General features: G+C 44.0%; 1 protein-coding gene and 1 long non-coding RNA gene across 2 annotated transcripts in view; one reads left to right on the top strand and one right to left on the bottom strand.

The window, feature by feature from the left end:
• Positions 1-11,486, top strand: part of VAV1 (vav guanine nucleotide exchange factor 1) — a 409,433-nt gene extending 397,947 nt beyond the window's left edge. Inside the window, exons 26-27 of the mRNA XM_069230534.1 lie at positions 4,766-4,917; positions 9,620-11,486. Coding sequence (XP_069086635.1) covers positions 4,766-4,917; positions 9,620-9,673 — 206 coding nt within the window. The 3' untranslated portion in view covers positions 9,674-11,486. The remainder of the gene's footprint in view (positions 1-4,765; positions 4,918-9,619) is intronic.
• LOC138292134 (uncharacterized) overlaps positions 1-14,774 on the bottom strand; it is a 221,768-nt gene that overhangs the window by 81,770 nt on the left and 125,224 nt on the right. The gene's annotated exons all lie outside the window — the stretch shown is intronic.

Here is a 14,774-nt window from a genome sequence, read left to right as displayed (position 1 = left end):
CGACCAGGGGGATGTTTTGTATTTTTGTGAATTTTTGGTAGAAAATAGATACAGGGAGTTCTAGGAAACATGACTTTAAGATAAAGATATTCGTTTTGATCAATCAGATCATTGGTGTGCCAACTATCGAGCATCACCCAGTAGATGGTTTGATATTCATTAGTAGAATTGGTGGTTAATTTTTGATAGTGCTGTTTATTGGAAAGCTGATAATTAGCCTCCTTCGTGTAGCTATTAATATCCATAATAACAATGTTCCCTCCTTTATCGGAGGGTTTGATGACAATGGTGTTATTGGATTTGAGCTTATTTAGATCTTTCCAATCTGATGCTGAGAAATTAATTCTCTGAGCTTTTTTCATTTTAATACTTTTCCAATTGTTACGAAAATGATCAATATCATCAACAACCAATTCATAGAACATATCAATCATATTACCCGTAGGTAATTGGGGATTGAATCTACTGGAGGGTTTCAACGCACTGGCAGTGGTCTGATTAGTAACAAATCCCATATCTGTCAAAATGTTGTTATCTTTACCTGTATCATTACTAACATCATCTACACAACTCAACTTCCCAATTTCTACTAAGTCAGGCACATCATTGATATGAAACCCAGATAGCGTATCTACATTGGTGTTAGGACCGGATGTAGTGGCCCGTGTTTTTTTAGAGAAATGTTTCAACAGCCGCAACGTGCGTGTGTATTTATACAATTCTATTCTGGTGTCAACATAATTCCAATGATTGTCTGGACAAAAACTTAACCCTAAATTTAGAATGCGTTCTTGGTTCGAAGTTAGTTGTACTTTAGAAATATTTTCAATAATGTTGGGATTGTCAGATCGAAAAGTCCCCTCTAGTCTTGATATGTGTGACTTCCCCCTCCGCGTCTTGTGCCTCCTCGACTTCGTCCTCTGCCCCTGTTTGATTGTGGCGTGATTGATTGTAGTAATCTCATTTCCCCGTGAAAATCCAGTTTATTTGCAGAAGCTTCATCAGCTGATGAGCTTAAGTCAGAGCTGTCTTCTACTGAATTGGCTGTCACATTGGAGCTATCCGTTGTTACGATTTTGTCTTGTGCTCTGAATGTATTATATTTACGAGCAAATGTGTAGATTCTGCCTACTTCATAGTCTTTTTTAATCTCTGTTAAATTTAGAGGCCTTACGGAGTTTAATTTCATCCTCTTTTTTGGTGATATGTTCTTCCATCTTCATCAATAGTTGTTGTATCTCTGGAGAGTTGCCCATTTTTTCTAGTTCTTTAGTTAAAAGTTCAATTTTGTGGGTTTGTTCTTCCATACGTCGCTTTGATTGAATAATCAAGGTGTCCATTAGTTTAACTGAACATTCAGATGTATGTACTCTCCATTGTTCCAAGAGATCAGGATCTATATCACCAAGGGTGGGTAAAATTAAAATTCTTAGACCTCGTGGCACATATATAGAGAGAGAGAGAGAGAGAGATCTATCTATATAGATTGTTTCCCTGGGGGCTATAGTGGGCCCCAGGGAAACCATACAGCTATTAAAAAAAATTGCCCCCACAGGGGGTCAGCCCTGCTCACGGGTGGCCCCCTGTCAATTTCATTTAAAATATATATATATATATATAATTTTTTTTTTTTTTACCCCAATTTCAAAAACAGTTTTACACCAAATAAAAAAAGGGCTCTTTCTGGACCAAGAGATACCTTTCTGCCAAATTTGGTGTGGTTCCATGTAGCTGTTCGGGCTGTAGTCGTGTCTAAAATCCCTATCAAAATTAATACGAGAAATGCGTTTGTTTTTTTTTACCCCTGCCCCCTTTTTTTTCTCTGCTCCCGCGTGACAGATCACCCCAAAACTTTCCATACACAACTAGACTCAGCTTGACAGTGTTTTTTGGAAAAAAATGTGAAGATTCGTCAAATGCCACTTTGAATGGTTGCCACTGGTTAGAGTATCTGTAAGCATTCATCCCATCATTTTTTTATGTTTGCCAGTAGTATGCCTCGGAACTTGAAACTGGTGCATCTTTCGAAGCTTTCTCCTGCCAATTCTTGTGACTTCCAAAAAGTAGTATATTTGCACCCATTCAAGGAACTGCGGATTTACTACCTTTTTTTGAACTGGTAGCAGTGTATATTTGAGATCCTGATCCAAAAAATGAAGAAGTTAAAACCTCTTAGTGAAATGAGAACTATGAAAAAAACTGACACAGATATAGCAGACTCAACCCAGGATCCCCAGGCTGAACTACAAAACCAAGAATTTGGGTGTCATTCCTCAAACACCCCAACTGAAACTACGCTCCTGCCCGTCCAACCTGTGCCTGGTAATTCTCCCTTGGAACTCACAATTAGTCACCCACAGCCTGGAGCCTGCACCCTCCCCCGATCATTTATTTTAAAAGTACTTTCCCTGCCCACACTCTTCTTTGTCTCTGGTACAAAAAGCCTTGATGGCAGAGTTGTGAATTTGGTGCTGGGGGGCAGGGCTCAATGTTTCTGGTCCTCACCTTTTATACCATTTTATCAGTCGACTGACGGCCCCATGTACTAAGGCCAAGTCACAAATAGAAAAATGAATAGGCAGATTATGAGGGTTGGCTGAGTTAAAGCTGAACCATGGTCCGACTTGCCTCTGAGAGTCGGTGCACGAGTTGAGCCATGAAAATGTTTGCTTTGTATATTGTGCAACATGCATAATGTAAACAATGATAAACCTCTTCTAGATTCAAAACATTGGCCCTCATTATAACTTTGGCGGCAATAACCGCCTACTGGCGTGGTGACGGCCTCCAACATGCCACAGCGGCGGTGACGATCCCTCCGCCAGATTATGAGCACTGCCTGACTTCCGCCACAATAAGGGCGGAAATCTGGCAGTGTTCATACTGGTGGATGGTGGTGACCTGGCGCTGCTAACACCAGCACCGCCCTGCCAGTAGAACGCCACCAGCCGTATTTTGAGCAGAAATATGGCCTGGCGATGTTTTGGGGGGGCGCTGTTGGCGGTAGCAGCGCCCCTTCCCGTTCCCTGCCGGACGACCTCCTCGCCGGACAAGGTAAGTCAGGCGTCCGACAGGGAAGAGGGGTGGGAGGGCGGGGGATGTTTTGTGTGTGTGTGTGTCTGAGTGTGTGAGTATGAGTGTGAATGCGTCTGTGTGTGTTGTGTTGTATGCGTGGTTGTATGCGTGTAAGAATGGTGAAGTGAGTGCTTGTCTGCATGTCAGTGTGTCTGTGTTTAAGAATGTGTGTGAGTATGTCTGGACGAATGCGTATGTGAATGCGTGCATGCCAGTGAATGAGTGAATGTGTGTATGCCAGTGAATGCTTGTATGCCAGTGAATGAGTGAATGTGTGTATGTGGGAGGGTGGGTGTGGGTCGCTGTGACTGTAGTGGGGGTGGCATAATGTTTGTGTGTGTGTGCGCGTTTATGGGGGTGGGGAGGTTGCGTATATCGGATGGGGTGGGGGGTGTTTGGATGGAGGGGGTGTTGGGTATCAGGTGAGTGCTGGGAGTGCGGGGGAGCCGCCTACCTGTGACAGTGAAGGGATTCCCTGTCACCGGTAGGGCCTACCGCCATGGTTTTCGTGGCGTTGCTAACACCACGGAAACCATGGCAGTAGGCCGGCTCATAATGCCACAGGCAGTACTCTGTGGGCCGCCGGGTCGGAGATTAACATCTTCGGCCTGGCGGCTCATACCGCCATGATGGTATGAGTGCTGAAGTGGCGGGTTGGCTGCAGCCAATCCGCCTCACTCATAATGTGGCAGTATGTACTGCCAGCCTGTTGGCTATAATACCGCCACATTAACCCTGGCGGTCAGAAGACTGCCAGGGATAATGAGGGCCATTGTGTTTCTTTAACATGAGGACTATTTTCACCTAAGTGCATGAAGTTATATCACTGCATAAAAAGGTATTTATTAAAACTGTTTTTAGAAACATTCATGGCTCACCCCCCAATGACTATGCTATTAGTAAACTAGAGACAAGTCAGTAGTCATGTAAACCTTAAAGATGGCCTAGATTCTTATTATAGATATAGCAACATTACAGTCTAATATAATAGGTGTTTGTGCAGCGCACATCCTAAACTCAAGTATTTAAAAGTGTGCTCACCTGTGATAATAAAGAAAAAGGAGGTTCTGTGACCAGGACACTGAAGCACATTATGAAGAACCTACAACACATTTTTCTTGTGAGTGTAGCACTTTGTAAAGTCACTTGACCTTTGAGTCTATTGGCAACTTGTTAATTGTTTTAGCCATCAATGTAATAAGCATCATCTGAAATCAAAGACTTTTGATCCGTCTGTTGGGTTATCTGATTAGAGGAAAACATATGGTAGCGATGGTTGTGGGCCATTTGTGGGGTTGTCTTGGTGCTACGGGCTGATTGGAATGGAAGATCTTGGCAGGTTCGGTGCCTTTTATTTAGACTTATCTCAGGACATTTTCGGATTTCACTATGCCTACAGAAGGCACCAGTGAGTTGAATACAGCTGCTTTTGTTCTTGTCAGCAGCTCTTGTCTTTGCTCCAGAGTTGTTATAAGCCAGTAAAAGTATCCTTTTCCGATGGAAATATCTGGAACTAGGTGTATTGTAAGACCTTCAGCTTGAGTTGTAATCAAGCCTTTAGAGTGCATTGTATTGTAATCCCTTTGAAGGCAGCCCTTTATACTAGGGGTGCTGTAAGACAGGGCAGCACATTATCACTGTAGTGTATTAACAATGATGTTGAGCCCTTTTATCATTGTGTTTTAAACAGAGGGGAGCATGCGATATTTCGGTTCGGCCATGGCCCGATACGATTTCTGCGCCAAGGACCGGACAGAGCTGACCCTCAAAGAAGGTGACATTGTGAAAATACTTAACAAGAAAGGACCCCAGGGCTGGTGGAAGGGAGAGATCTACGGCAAGGTGAGCATAGACCTTGATACCTGGGGTCGGGAGCAGAGCAAAAATTGTAAGTGGGACATAAGGTTTGGTCAGAGCAAAGGATGTACTTGTACAGAAGGGTTCAACTGGAAGGTTAAGAAAAACCTTTTGATCTATGCCATCAGATAGTTCTCAACAAAAGTCACAAAGCCTCTGAAGCTTTTAGAGGGTGTTTTACTTCATGTAAATGGTGGACTAAGATAGCAACAAGAAAGTTAAGACTCCAATGGATATTGATTCACTGGTGGGAGACTTTTTCTTAAATGATGGCAATAGAGATCAGGCTAGGATGTGCAATGTAAATGGATAAGTGGATACACCAGATAGTGAAATAATTTTGAAATGGGACAGAACACTAAAGTAGAAAGAGTAACTGTCTAAAGGATAGACCAATGCCAAAAGTCTAATGCAGAAGCTAGCCAAGAATGTGAGGAATTAAAAGGTCAGGCAACTGCACTAGAGATGCCTTAAGAGACACTAGAGATTGCAAGTGGTTAGGGAGGAAAACAAGCACATTAACCTTGAACAGAACTACAGTAATCATTAACTGGGATTAAGAGATGAATAGCAGGCTATACCCAAAAGGCATGGGGACAACATATGTCCTGTTGGTATAGGAAACACAAACAATAACCCATGGATTTACCCAGAAGGCACTGGTGAGACTATTGCCCTGCTTGCATATGGATACTAGAAAAAAGACTTGGAACAAAGTCACAAAGGAAATGCAAACTCATAGAAGACTGAAGTTGCTGCCAAACGGCAAATACATAGAAACAGAAGCACTACTAGGACCAAGCAAGAACGAAGGGCAAAACGAAACAAGCATTGGCATAGTCAGTAGGTCTCGCATTTGGGACCATATAAATGTTTAGCCAGAGCTATTGGCTTTGCCAGTGTCTTTCAGCCATGTTGTAGAGCAGCATGGCTACGTGGCAATTCACCTGTGATTTTCTCAAAGTGCGGAAGTTGGTAACTGCTTCATGGTGATCTGTTCATTCAAGCAGCCAGGTCTTGAGTTCTTTCTGCACCTTAGTTCACCAGGCATTTCTGAAATGTATCCAAGCAGACCTCACCAAACATTTAAAACTGTCTCACAGTCATATTCCCTTAGATAGCTATTCTTTCATCTCATACTTGGAAAAAGCACCGACCCAGACGTGGCACGGACAGGGTAATTTTGCAGACCTAGTAAGCCTGCATCTTTACGTGCCTCTGAAAGTCTGAGTCCTTTAATTACATACTCATGGGCTCACATACTCCAGAGTCAATCGAGGGTGAGTGCTTCAGTTAACTTTGTTGGAGTAACGTAAAAAATAAAATTGTATACTTAAAATTGTGGAACTGTATCCACTTTTTTGGAAGTATGATTACTCCTGTGCTCAAACTAATATGCAGGTACCCACGTAATTTACAATGCTGTGCAAAAAATAAAAACAAAACCCTACAGTAAATAATATGTTGACCTGCCCTTGAAAATGCCCATTCGTTAAGAAGCTACAACTATAAGCTGACAAGCATATTGTTTCTGAAATGTAATGTTTAGCTTCATTATTAAACATTCTTAAACTGCTTATTTCTTTCACCTTGGAGGCAAAGCTGTGAAAAACACAAATGGAAGCAATATATAAGGTGGCAGAATGCAAACTACTATCTAAATGCTGTGTTGCCCCGTAAATCACCTAATAGCCATCAAAAAGAGGCATGAGACGCAGACCCAGAATTAGAAATTCACATGAAGGTTGGAGTTCATTGAATGTAATCTAAGGAGGCTGGAATATGATTTTATGCTAAAAACAAAGATTATCTTTGGAATGTACTGCAAACAACCATCCGGATAAAGCTTTAGCATTGTTACGAAAACCCCATTAAGTAAATTGGAAATATAAAAATCAGGCCTTTCTCAAAATGAACATGTGAAGACAGCATGAAATAGAAGTGTGTAAAAATGAAGTAGCAGTTTAGACGATGAAATAGGAAGTTTTCATTACAAATACCAATGACACTTCATCCAAAACACACAAAGACATTACAAACCACCTTTGGATTGAGATTTATTCCCTCAAGTATTTAATGCAAATAGAATTTAGCAGCTACGAAAAAGCCTACTTTAACTTTTCACATGTTTGTTTATTACTCCCATCTGTGCCTGTACAGCTAATTAAAAGAAATCCAGAAAATACATAAGAAGTCTAGCAGCTGTTGGATTTTAAAAGCTTAAATGCTACTATGCGCACTGAAATAAACTATAGGATGCAGCATTTAATGAAGAACGGGTGTGCAAAACCAGCTTACCAAACCTCGACTAATGCCAAAAGTCTGAATTTCGTCTGAGCGTCTCGTTGACGCCTTAGTTCTAAAACATGCCTAACTTTGTTGTGTTTCACCAAACATACATGTATTTTTCAAAGGAAAGGTGGCAGAGTCCAATTACTTTAATGTGGCTACCATTTTCAGAAAAAAAACAGTTTCCACAGGGCACTGCAAGGATGGGACATATTCCTGCATCGGGGACGAGCAGGACGGGAAACTAAGGCTCTGAATAAGTTTTATTGAAGGCAGGGGGTGGAGCAGGAATGTGCTGCAATGGCAGCACTCATCCTACCACTCTGTAGGTCTTCAAGGACTATGTGCAGAATTACATGCACATCATATGTATGTGTACCTTTATTTACACTTTTGAATGATGTGTATTTTAAAAAAGCTGAAAGTAACTGGCTAAATCTGCAGTATCGTGGTTTACAGCCCAAGAAATAAAGCTAGCAAAACAAATGCAATTTTTGTGCCAACAGTTAAAATAAAAGATGCATCACCAAAGCCAACAATACTTCAATTAACAGAAGACTTTATATAGACAGCCTTCCCATGCCACCTGCAGAAACAAAAGAACCTAGTATGGTACAGAGAGAGGGTTTTAGCAGACGTCCATATTCGGAGGCTCAGTGTGTGGGTTTCAGCTGTTTCCTGAACAGGGGTAATTAATCTGAGATTTCAGGCTTGAGCCAGTGGAATTAACAGATAAAAGAGAACTCCATGCACAGTAAAAGGTTGAGCCGATGAATCCGAGTGCAGTACAGAAAGACAGGAGGAGACGGCCAGAGAAGGGCAGAGTTAAAAAAGGTTACACAGTAAGATGCATATTTATACAAAGAGAAAGAACAACACACAATTCTAAAGCCGTCGTGGCGCTGGCATTAGCGCCGCTGTGAGCTTGAGGCGGTGTGACACAGGAGCCCATGGGAGAGTTTTCTCTTCAAACATGACAGATAAAAGTGAAGTCGGTGAGGCTGAGCAAAAACTGCTGCCATCAAAATCTGTATTTTGAAAATATGCACCCATCTTCTGATGTGTTAAAAGTTTATCTGTCTTGCTAAGCGCGTTTCCTCCTTTCTTTAACTAAAGAGTGTGCCTGCACTCACAGAGCTGCAGAGCACCCTCATTGCAGCAGCTCACATCGGAGCACAACAGCTGGTCTTTTCCTTCTTGGTAAGAGGTGGGAAGGACGAATGCTGCAATAAAAAGCAAGCAGCTACGGGCCTGAAGCACCCACAGTGTAACATGGGCAGGAAAGAAATAATAAACTAGTCACCTAAACCAAGAGATAAAGAACGAAAGTGTAAAGATACAGTATTTGGTCCCTGCTCTGTGGGAGGAAACAAAAGTGAAAAAGGAGGAACAAAGAGGAAGAATTGACCACTGCAAGCAAAGATTTTTAAAGGAGACTGAAACAAACAAATGAAAAGCAGTGACTGGGCTTTCAGCCCACAAAGAAGTATACCAAAGTATACAAGAGATCTCGAAAGCTCCTCATAAAAAAAGAAAGACGGGGTTAACAGGCTAAGAGTGTGAGACAAGGGAGCTCAAAGATGAAGCAGAATGCTATATGAGGGAGCCCCAGCAACTTGGGTAGGACATAAAAGCAAATGTGGGAACAGGCATCAGGAATTTTTCGAATTTCAAGTAGAGGATCACAAAACAGAAGCTCCCTTTGTAGGCAGGAAGTAGAGGTTTTCCAGCTCAAGCTAACGCCAATCCAGGCTGTGGCTGTTTCCAACAAAACAAACGTGTGAGTTAACTCTAGTATATGGCAAGGGAAAGCTGTTTAATCCATTCCTCCAGCCTTGACTGAAAGGGAATATACAGATACCAGGAACTATGAGTTGTCTGAACTAAAACCGGGATGGATCTGGTTTAGAAACTTGATGTGTAGGTATGCAAAGAAACACCGGTTTATGCTAAAGCTGCTAATGTGGTATATAAAAATAGTCACTGAGGATCTCTTCTCCAACTCGCAGCCTCAGGGATAGTCTGCAGTTACAGTATTTCAAGAGTACACAACAGGAAAGCTTTAGAACAGAATCTAAAATGGGTCTAATTTCAGATATGATTAGGAAAGTATGTGAATAAGCAGACGAGTGCAGCACAGTTTTCAGACTAGTGTTCGTATTGCACATAGAGTCACAGAAGGTCTTTAAGCAGCACTATCTGCTGATAGGATTATGACACTATCTCCTCCTTGTTCTCGTGAATGATGCAATTCTCTGCTGTGTTCTCCTCACTCTCAGCCGGTGTGCATGTGCCTCCTGTCTCTTTCTCATTCTCGGGCAGAGCGTTTGTCTCTTTTGACTATGAATTTGCATGCCACCCATCTCTTTCTTATACTATTCCTATTTTTGCATTCCAGATTGGCTGGTTTCCTGCAAACTATGTGGAAGAAGACTATTCAGAATACTGCTGATGACAGCCTGAAATGTGGCAGAGGACTGCTGTCATTGTGGTGTAGGGCTTCACACACTTGGGCCAGGAGCCAATGGAACTAAAGCTGGAGATCCAGACGAATACAACTCAGGACCCTTTGGAATATGTCTGGAGGACCTAAGAGGCCATTTGCAACGCTGGACGGGCTCACTGGGAATAGTAAAGCTCCTCACTCGGAACACCAGAGAACCTCACTGGAAAAAATAAAGAGGATCACTGAGAATACTGGGCAGGTTCTCTCGGACTACTGAGCAGACTCACTGGGAGTACTGAAGTGGCTCATGGGGGAAACTGCAAGCTCACTATAAATACTAGGCAGACTCACTGAACATACTGGATAAGCTCACTGTGAAGAAAGGATAAACTTAGTTGAAACACTGGAGTAGCTTGCTGGCACTGAGAAAGACTGAAAAACAAATTAAGAATACTGAAGTTGCTTACTGGGGATAGTACTCCATCTCAGTGGGAGCACTGGACAGGTTTGCTGAGAGTATTAGCAGACTCGCTGAGAATCTTGGGCTGGCTCGCTGAGAACCTTATCAAATGTCGTGCTGCACTGAAATGAATCACCACCGAAGACCACAGCGAACTTCATTCTTCAATTGTGTCTGAGAGAATAACTGAACTGCAAGTTGTAGGAGCATTCCTAGTGCCCGCCTGTGTCCCCCTAAACCAGCTGTGCTTGATTGAAAGGTGTGCATTGTGATTTTGTTTCCTATTGTCACGTTTGTGTTGTAGCACTTTAGGGCAACATTCATTCATTCCTTCGGACCAGCTGGTGGTGTACAATCCTACACTCTGCTACCCTGACACTTCTGACAAATTCAAATTAGTTTGCCGAGATGCTTTGAAATGGGAATCACTCTTGTTCACTGGATCTCAGAGAATCAGAGACAGACATTTTCATCACATACTGTACCGACGCAGGCATTCCAGTCATAACCTGTATGGAAAACGGTCTCATACCTGCATATGGTATAATGGCAGGCATTCCACTCTCATGATGCACTGATGCCTTTCATATACTGTGCAGTGGCCCCGGCTGTCAGAAGGGGCCGCATGGGGCATTACCCTCACAGGCCTGTGCCTTTTCAGGAGTTTGCATTCTTACTGCATAATGTATTTATAGAATTTTAAGCATGTCTACCTGCAGCTAACTGAACTAAACCACTAAGTGGCACCAGATGATTGAGATGTCCTATTGTCCTATTTTCGCCTACCCTGGATGATATGATTTTTAAACTTAGAAACAGGTGCTTGTGCTTGTTGAGTCCTCACATTACATGGTTGACCTGAGCCCTACAAAAACTTCTTAAAGGCCTGGCAGCTACGGGCACTCCACTTACGTACTGTTACAAGGTATTACTCCATACTGTACAGAGAAAAATGTGAGTCTAAAACACATGAAATCAGAAAAGGCCTGATAGTCACTGATCCTCCTGCAACCTTAATTACAGATCTTGGTCTGCGCAACTTGAGGTAGCCAGCTGTACCTGTTCACATGGTAGCACACATCTGTAAACATGTATTACCACAGATCACTCCTCTTCCTCTCAGTAAAGTCCGGGTACTTCGGGGACTCGCCTAGCCTCTTCCTTGCAGAAGAGGGATTATACAGATCAGACCCCAGGAGCCAATGGTGCACACAACCTCTATCACAAGAAATGTTTAACCAGCAGAGAACCTCCCATATTCCCACTGCGAAGCACTCTCAGGCATTACCACTGGGGGCGCAAGGTTAAAGTTGGAATGTTGCTTCAACCTGACCAGAAATAAAATATTTGTTGTTGGAATGCCTCTTATATTCCTTCTTAGTGTTGAGATGCACTAGGTGAGAAAGTGCGCATTTTTGCAGCCAAAAGCTTCGGATGCGATGCAGAATTTACAGATAAGGGGCTGAGAAAAACACTCTTCCACCCCCTTTAAATTCTTTTGATTGTGGGTAGGTAATATTTTTTTTCCCTCCCTCACAGATATTTGTGGAAAATTGTGTAACTACATGCCATTTGGAAAGTTTTTAGCTTTGCCTCATTAACTCATTTTGCTAGAGTTTCTTTTTCTTGCATACTTATTTAACACCAGCAAAATGGTTCTGCATAGTCTACAAGTAGCAGAAAATAATAAGACCCCGAATAACAGTATGGAAAATCCTGATCCTTGTCAAAACATAAGTTTTCACAATAATCTGAATTCCAAATAGTGGAGTGATTACCGCACTCCACAATGACCCATTTCACAAATAAAGAGCCAAAACTGAATTTCAGGGCAGTAAACACTGATTTGCATAGTATGCTTTATTTTTGACTGGAAAAAACATAGGAGGTATATACTGGACACTGATATGTTTGTGGATTGTGTTGCTGTAGATACACATACTGTGCATACTCTTGCCATATAGTGTGGGGCTTGGATGTGGGCAAATTCTTTTTGTTCAAAGTAGTCTTTTGGAGTCACGAAGTATGACTTCACCTATTGTAGGGCTCGGACGTTTCTATGGGAGTTCCAGGTCATCACCGCCTGGTGTTCTTACCGGGCCTTTGGCCCCGTCCCTCATCAGTCTAAAAAATCCCTCTTCTGGATGGTTTACCATCCAATGTTACTCCAATGCACTTACTCTGTGGTTGATGAATTCTATCACCTTTGAAGGTTGAGAATGTCCAAGTTATGGAAAGGACTCCCTTTCAGTTCTGCCCTTCTTGGCACGCCAACTATCCTAGGACAGACTTGCCTGAAGTTTGTAACCTGTGCCTCTCCACAGATCACTGAGAGGAATCTTGTGCGACATGTCTTGCATTTCCATAAAAAGATCGCCCTTTGGAACCGTAGATCATGTCGCATTGCCTCGGCTTCAGTGGCACAGAGGAGAGGAGTACACTCCAGACTTCTTTGACAAAGGCGAGGAGGAAGCTATGCAGCAAATAGGTATGTCTAGAGCGAAAAGGTGCTCTTGTTGGAGGAGGCCACCTCTGAGTGTAACATCAGAGCTGTAGGGTCCCCACCAGCCCAGCCCTCATTGCCGAGGACTACAGTGAGTACCCAACTAACCATCCCTTGAGACACCAACACTAAGCTGTCATGCAGCTTCAGATGGCTCCGGGATGCCACTGCATCATGGTCATGGTCAGCACCAAACTACTGAGCCAGACCCAACGCCCTCACAACCCTTGGTGCTGTAGTCTAACCCCCTGAAGCTCCCCCCTCCCTTGACGTCGACCACTGTTTCGGTGCCGGATCCGAATATGCCAGGCCTGCAACATTTGGAGTCAAAATCTTCAAAGCCGGAACCTACTTCGCGGCATTCTTAACACCGACCCTCTTTGGCTCCATCAGGCCATCTTTGCAGAAGTCTGACCAGCCCCTCCTGCAGAGACTTCAGGAATGTTTAAACACGGGCCAGCAGAGGATCTACATCCAGCTGGGCATGGGCAGGATCAGGGCTAAGCCTGCGTCACCTCCCAAGGATCCCCACAAGAGGAGATTGACTTTCGAGGAGGCCCTCAACCCTCTATGGGAGTCGATGCCCAAAAAGCCTTCGCACCATGAAAGAGGCACCTCTCCCTTGCAGTCTGGCCCTTCAAGGCCTGCTGCTGCTGCTCCTCCTGTCCCTCTGCCACTTCCTCCTCAATCCCCTCATATTCCTACCTCCCCCTTGCTGCCTGATGACTCTCATTCACCACAGGGATCTCATTATTTAGGGGAAGAGGCAATCCAGGGACTCCCTATGATCCCCCTATTATCCCTGGGCTCCTGACCCTTGGTATGATTATCAGGCTGATCCTCTGGCAGACACCCTCTCTGATTTAATCCCCCCAAACCCTCTCCCCCTAATGATACAACCTTCTACCGTGAGGTTCTTCATAAGGCAGCTGATTTCCTTAAGGTTGAGCTCTATCGCCAGCCTAAGGAGAATCATTTCCTACTAGAAACCCTCTCCTCCACGGAGAGGTCCCTCTGGTATTTGCCCTTGTTTAAGGGCATGCTCAAGCCTGCTGGGGACACTTTCAAAGAGCCTGTAAAAGCTAGAGTCATCACACCCCGAGTTGACAAGACGTTTAAGGCTTCTCTCTCAGACCCCCCCCCCCTACTTCAGAGGGCAGCCCCCACCCCACCCCCCACCCCCGATTCCCTAGTGGTCCATTCAACCAGGAAGAGATCTAATTCCCAGACCACAGGAGATGCACCCCTACCAGACCAGGAAGGCAAGAAAATAGATGCTGCTGGCAAGCGTGTGGCTCTGCAGTCTGCCATACAGTAGCACATCCCCAAATCTGTGGGCTTGCTAACATGATATGAACCCGCCCACTGGTACCAGATGGAGGATGGTATCCAACATCTCCTAGAGCAATACCGCAAGCAGCTGCATGAATTGGTTGTTGAAGGGAACATTATCTTCAATACCAGCATCCGGTGTGCTCAGCATGGCGCTGAAACGCCTGCTCACGGCATGTATTCTAGTCTCCTTCTCCACTGCCATGCATGGCTATGTGTCTCCGGTTTTAAACCAGAGACGCAGCCACACCTTCTTAATATGCCATTCAGTGGTAAGCATCTTTTTGGCCTTCAGGTTGACTGGATGCTTGAAAAGATCAAGAGAGACACTGATACAGCTAAAGCCATGGATGCACTGCAGACTTCCCCATGGCTCCTTTCGCCTCCCACAGTACTGCGGTGCAGCAAAGCAGTTGCCACACCTGAGACTTCCACCACATACACCAGATAACAGCAGCATACCCCTTCACAGGATTAATACAGAGGAGAGTATTGGGAGCAAGGTAGAGGCAAATAGGCAGCTCCTATAGGCTCCTGTCCCCCGATCATCTAACACTGGTCGGGGCAGTTTGCAGGGGATTCTGCCTCACTGAGAGTCAAATATCTCCAGCCTCTGGGTTCTAGCCATCATATGGGAGTGGTACTGTTTAGAACTCTCCCAACCACTACCTAACATCTCCCACATGCACAAATGTTGTCCACAGAACACCAACGCCAGCTCCAGGAAGAGATGCACACACTACTTGCCAAAGGGACCATAGAGCCTGTGCTGCCACTACATCGTGGCAGATGAGTCCACACCCTGTACTTCC

The sequence above is a fragment of the Pleurodeles waltl genome, chromosome 4_2 (genome assembly GCF_031143425.1).
Source record: "Pleurodeles waltl isolate 20211129_DDA chromosome 4_2, aPleWal1.hap1.20221129, whole genome shotgun sequence".
NCBI lineage: Eukaryota > Metazoa > Chordata > Amphibia > Caudata > Salamandridae > Pleurodeles > Pleurodeles waltl.
Note: the sequence above shows the minus strand (reverse complement) of the source record. Positions and strands in the feature narration are given on the sequence as shown.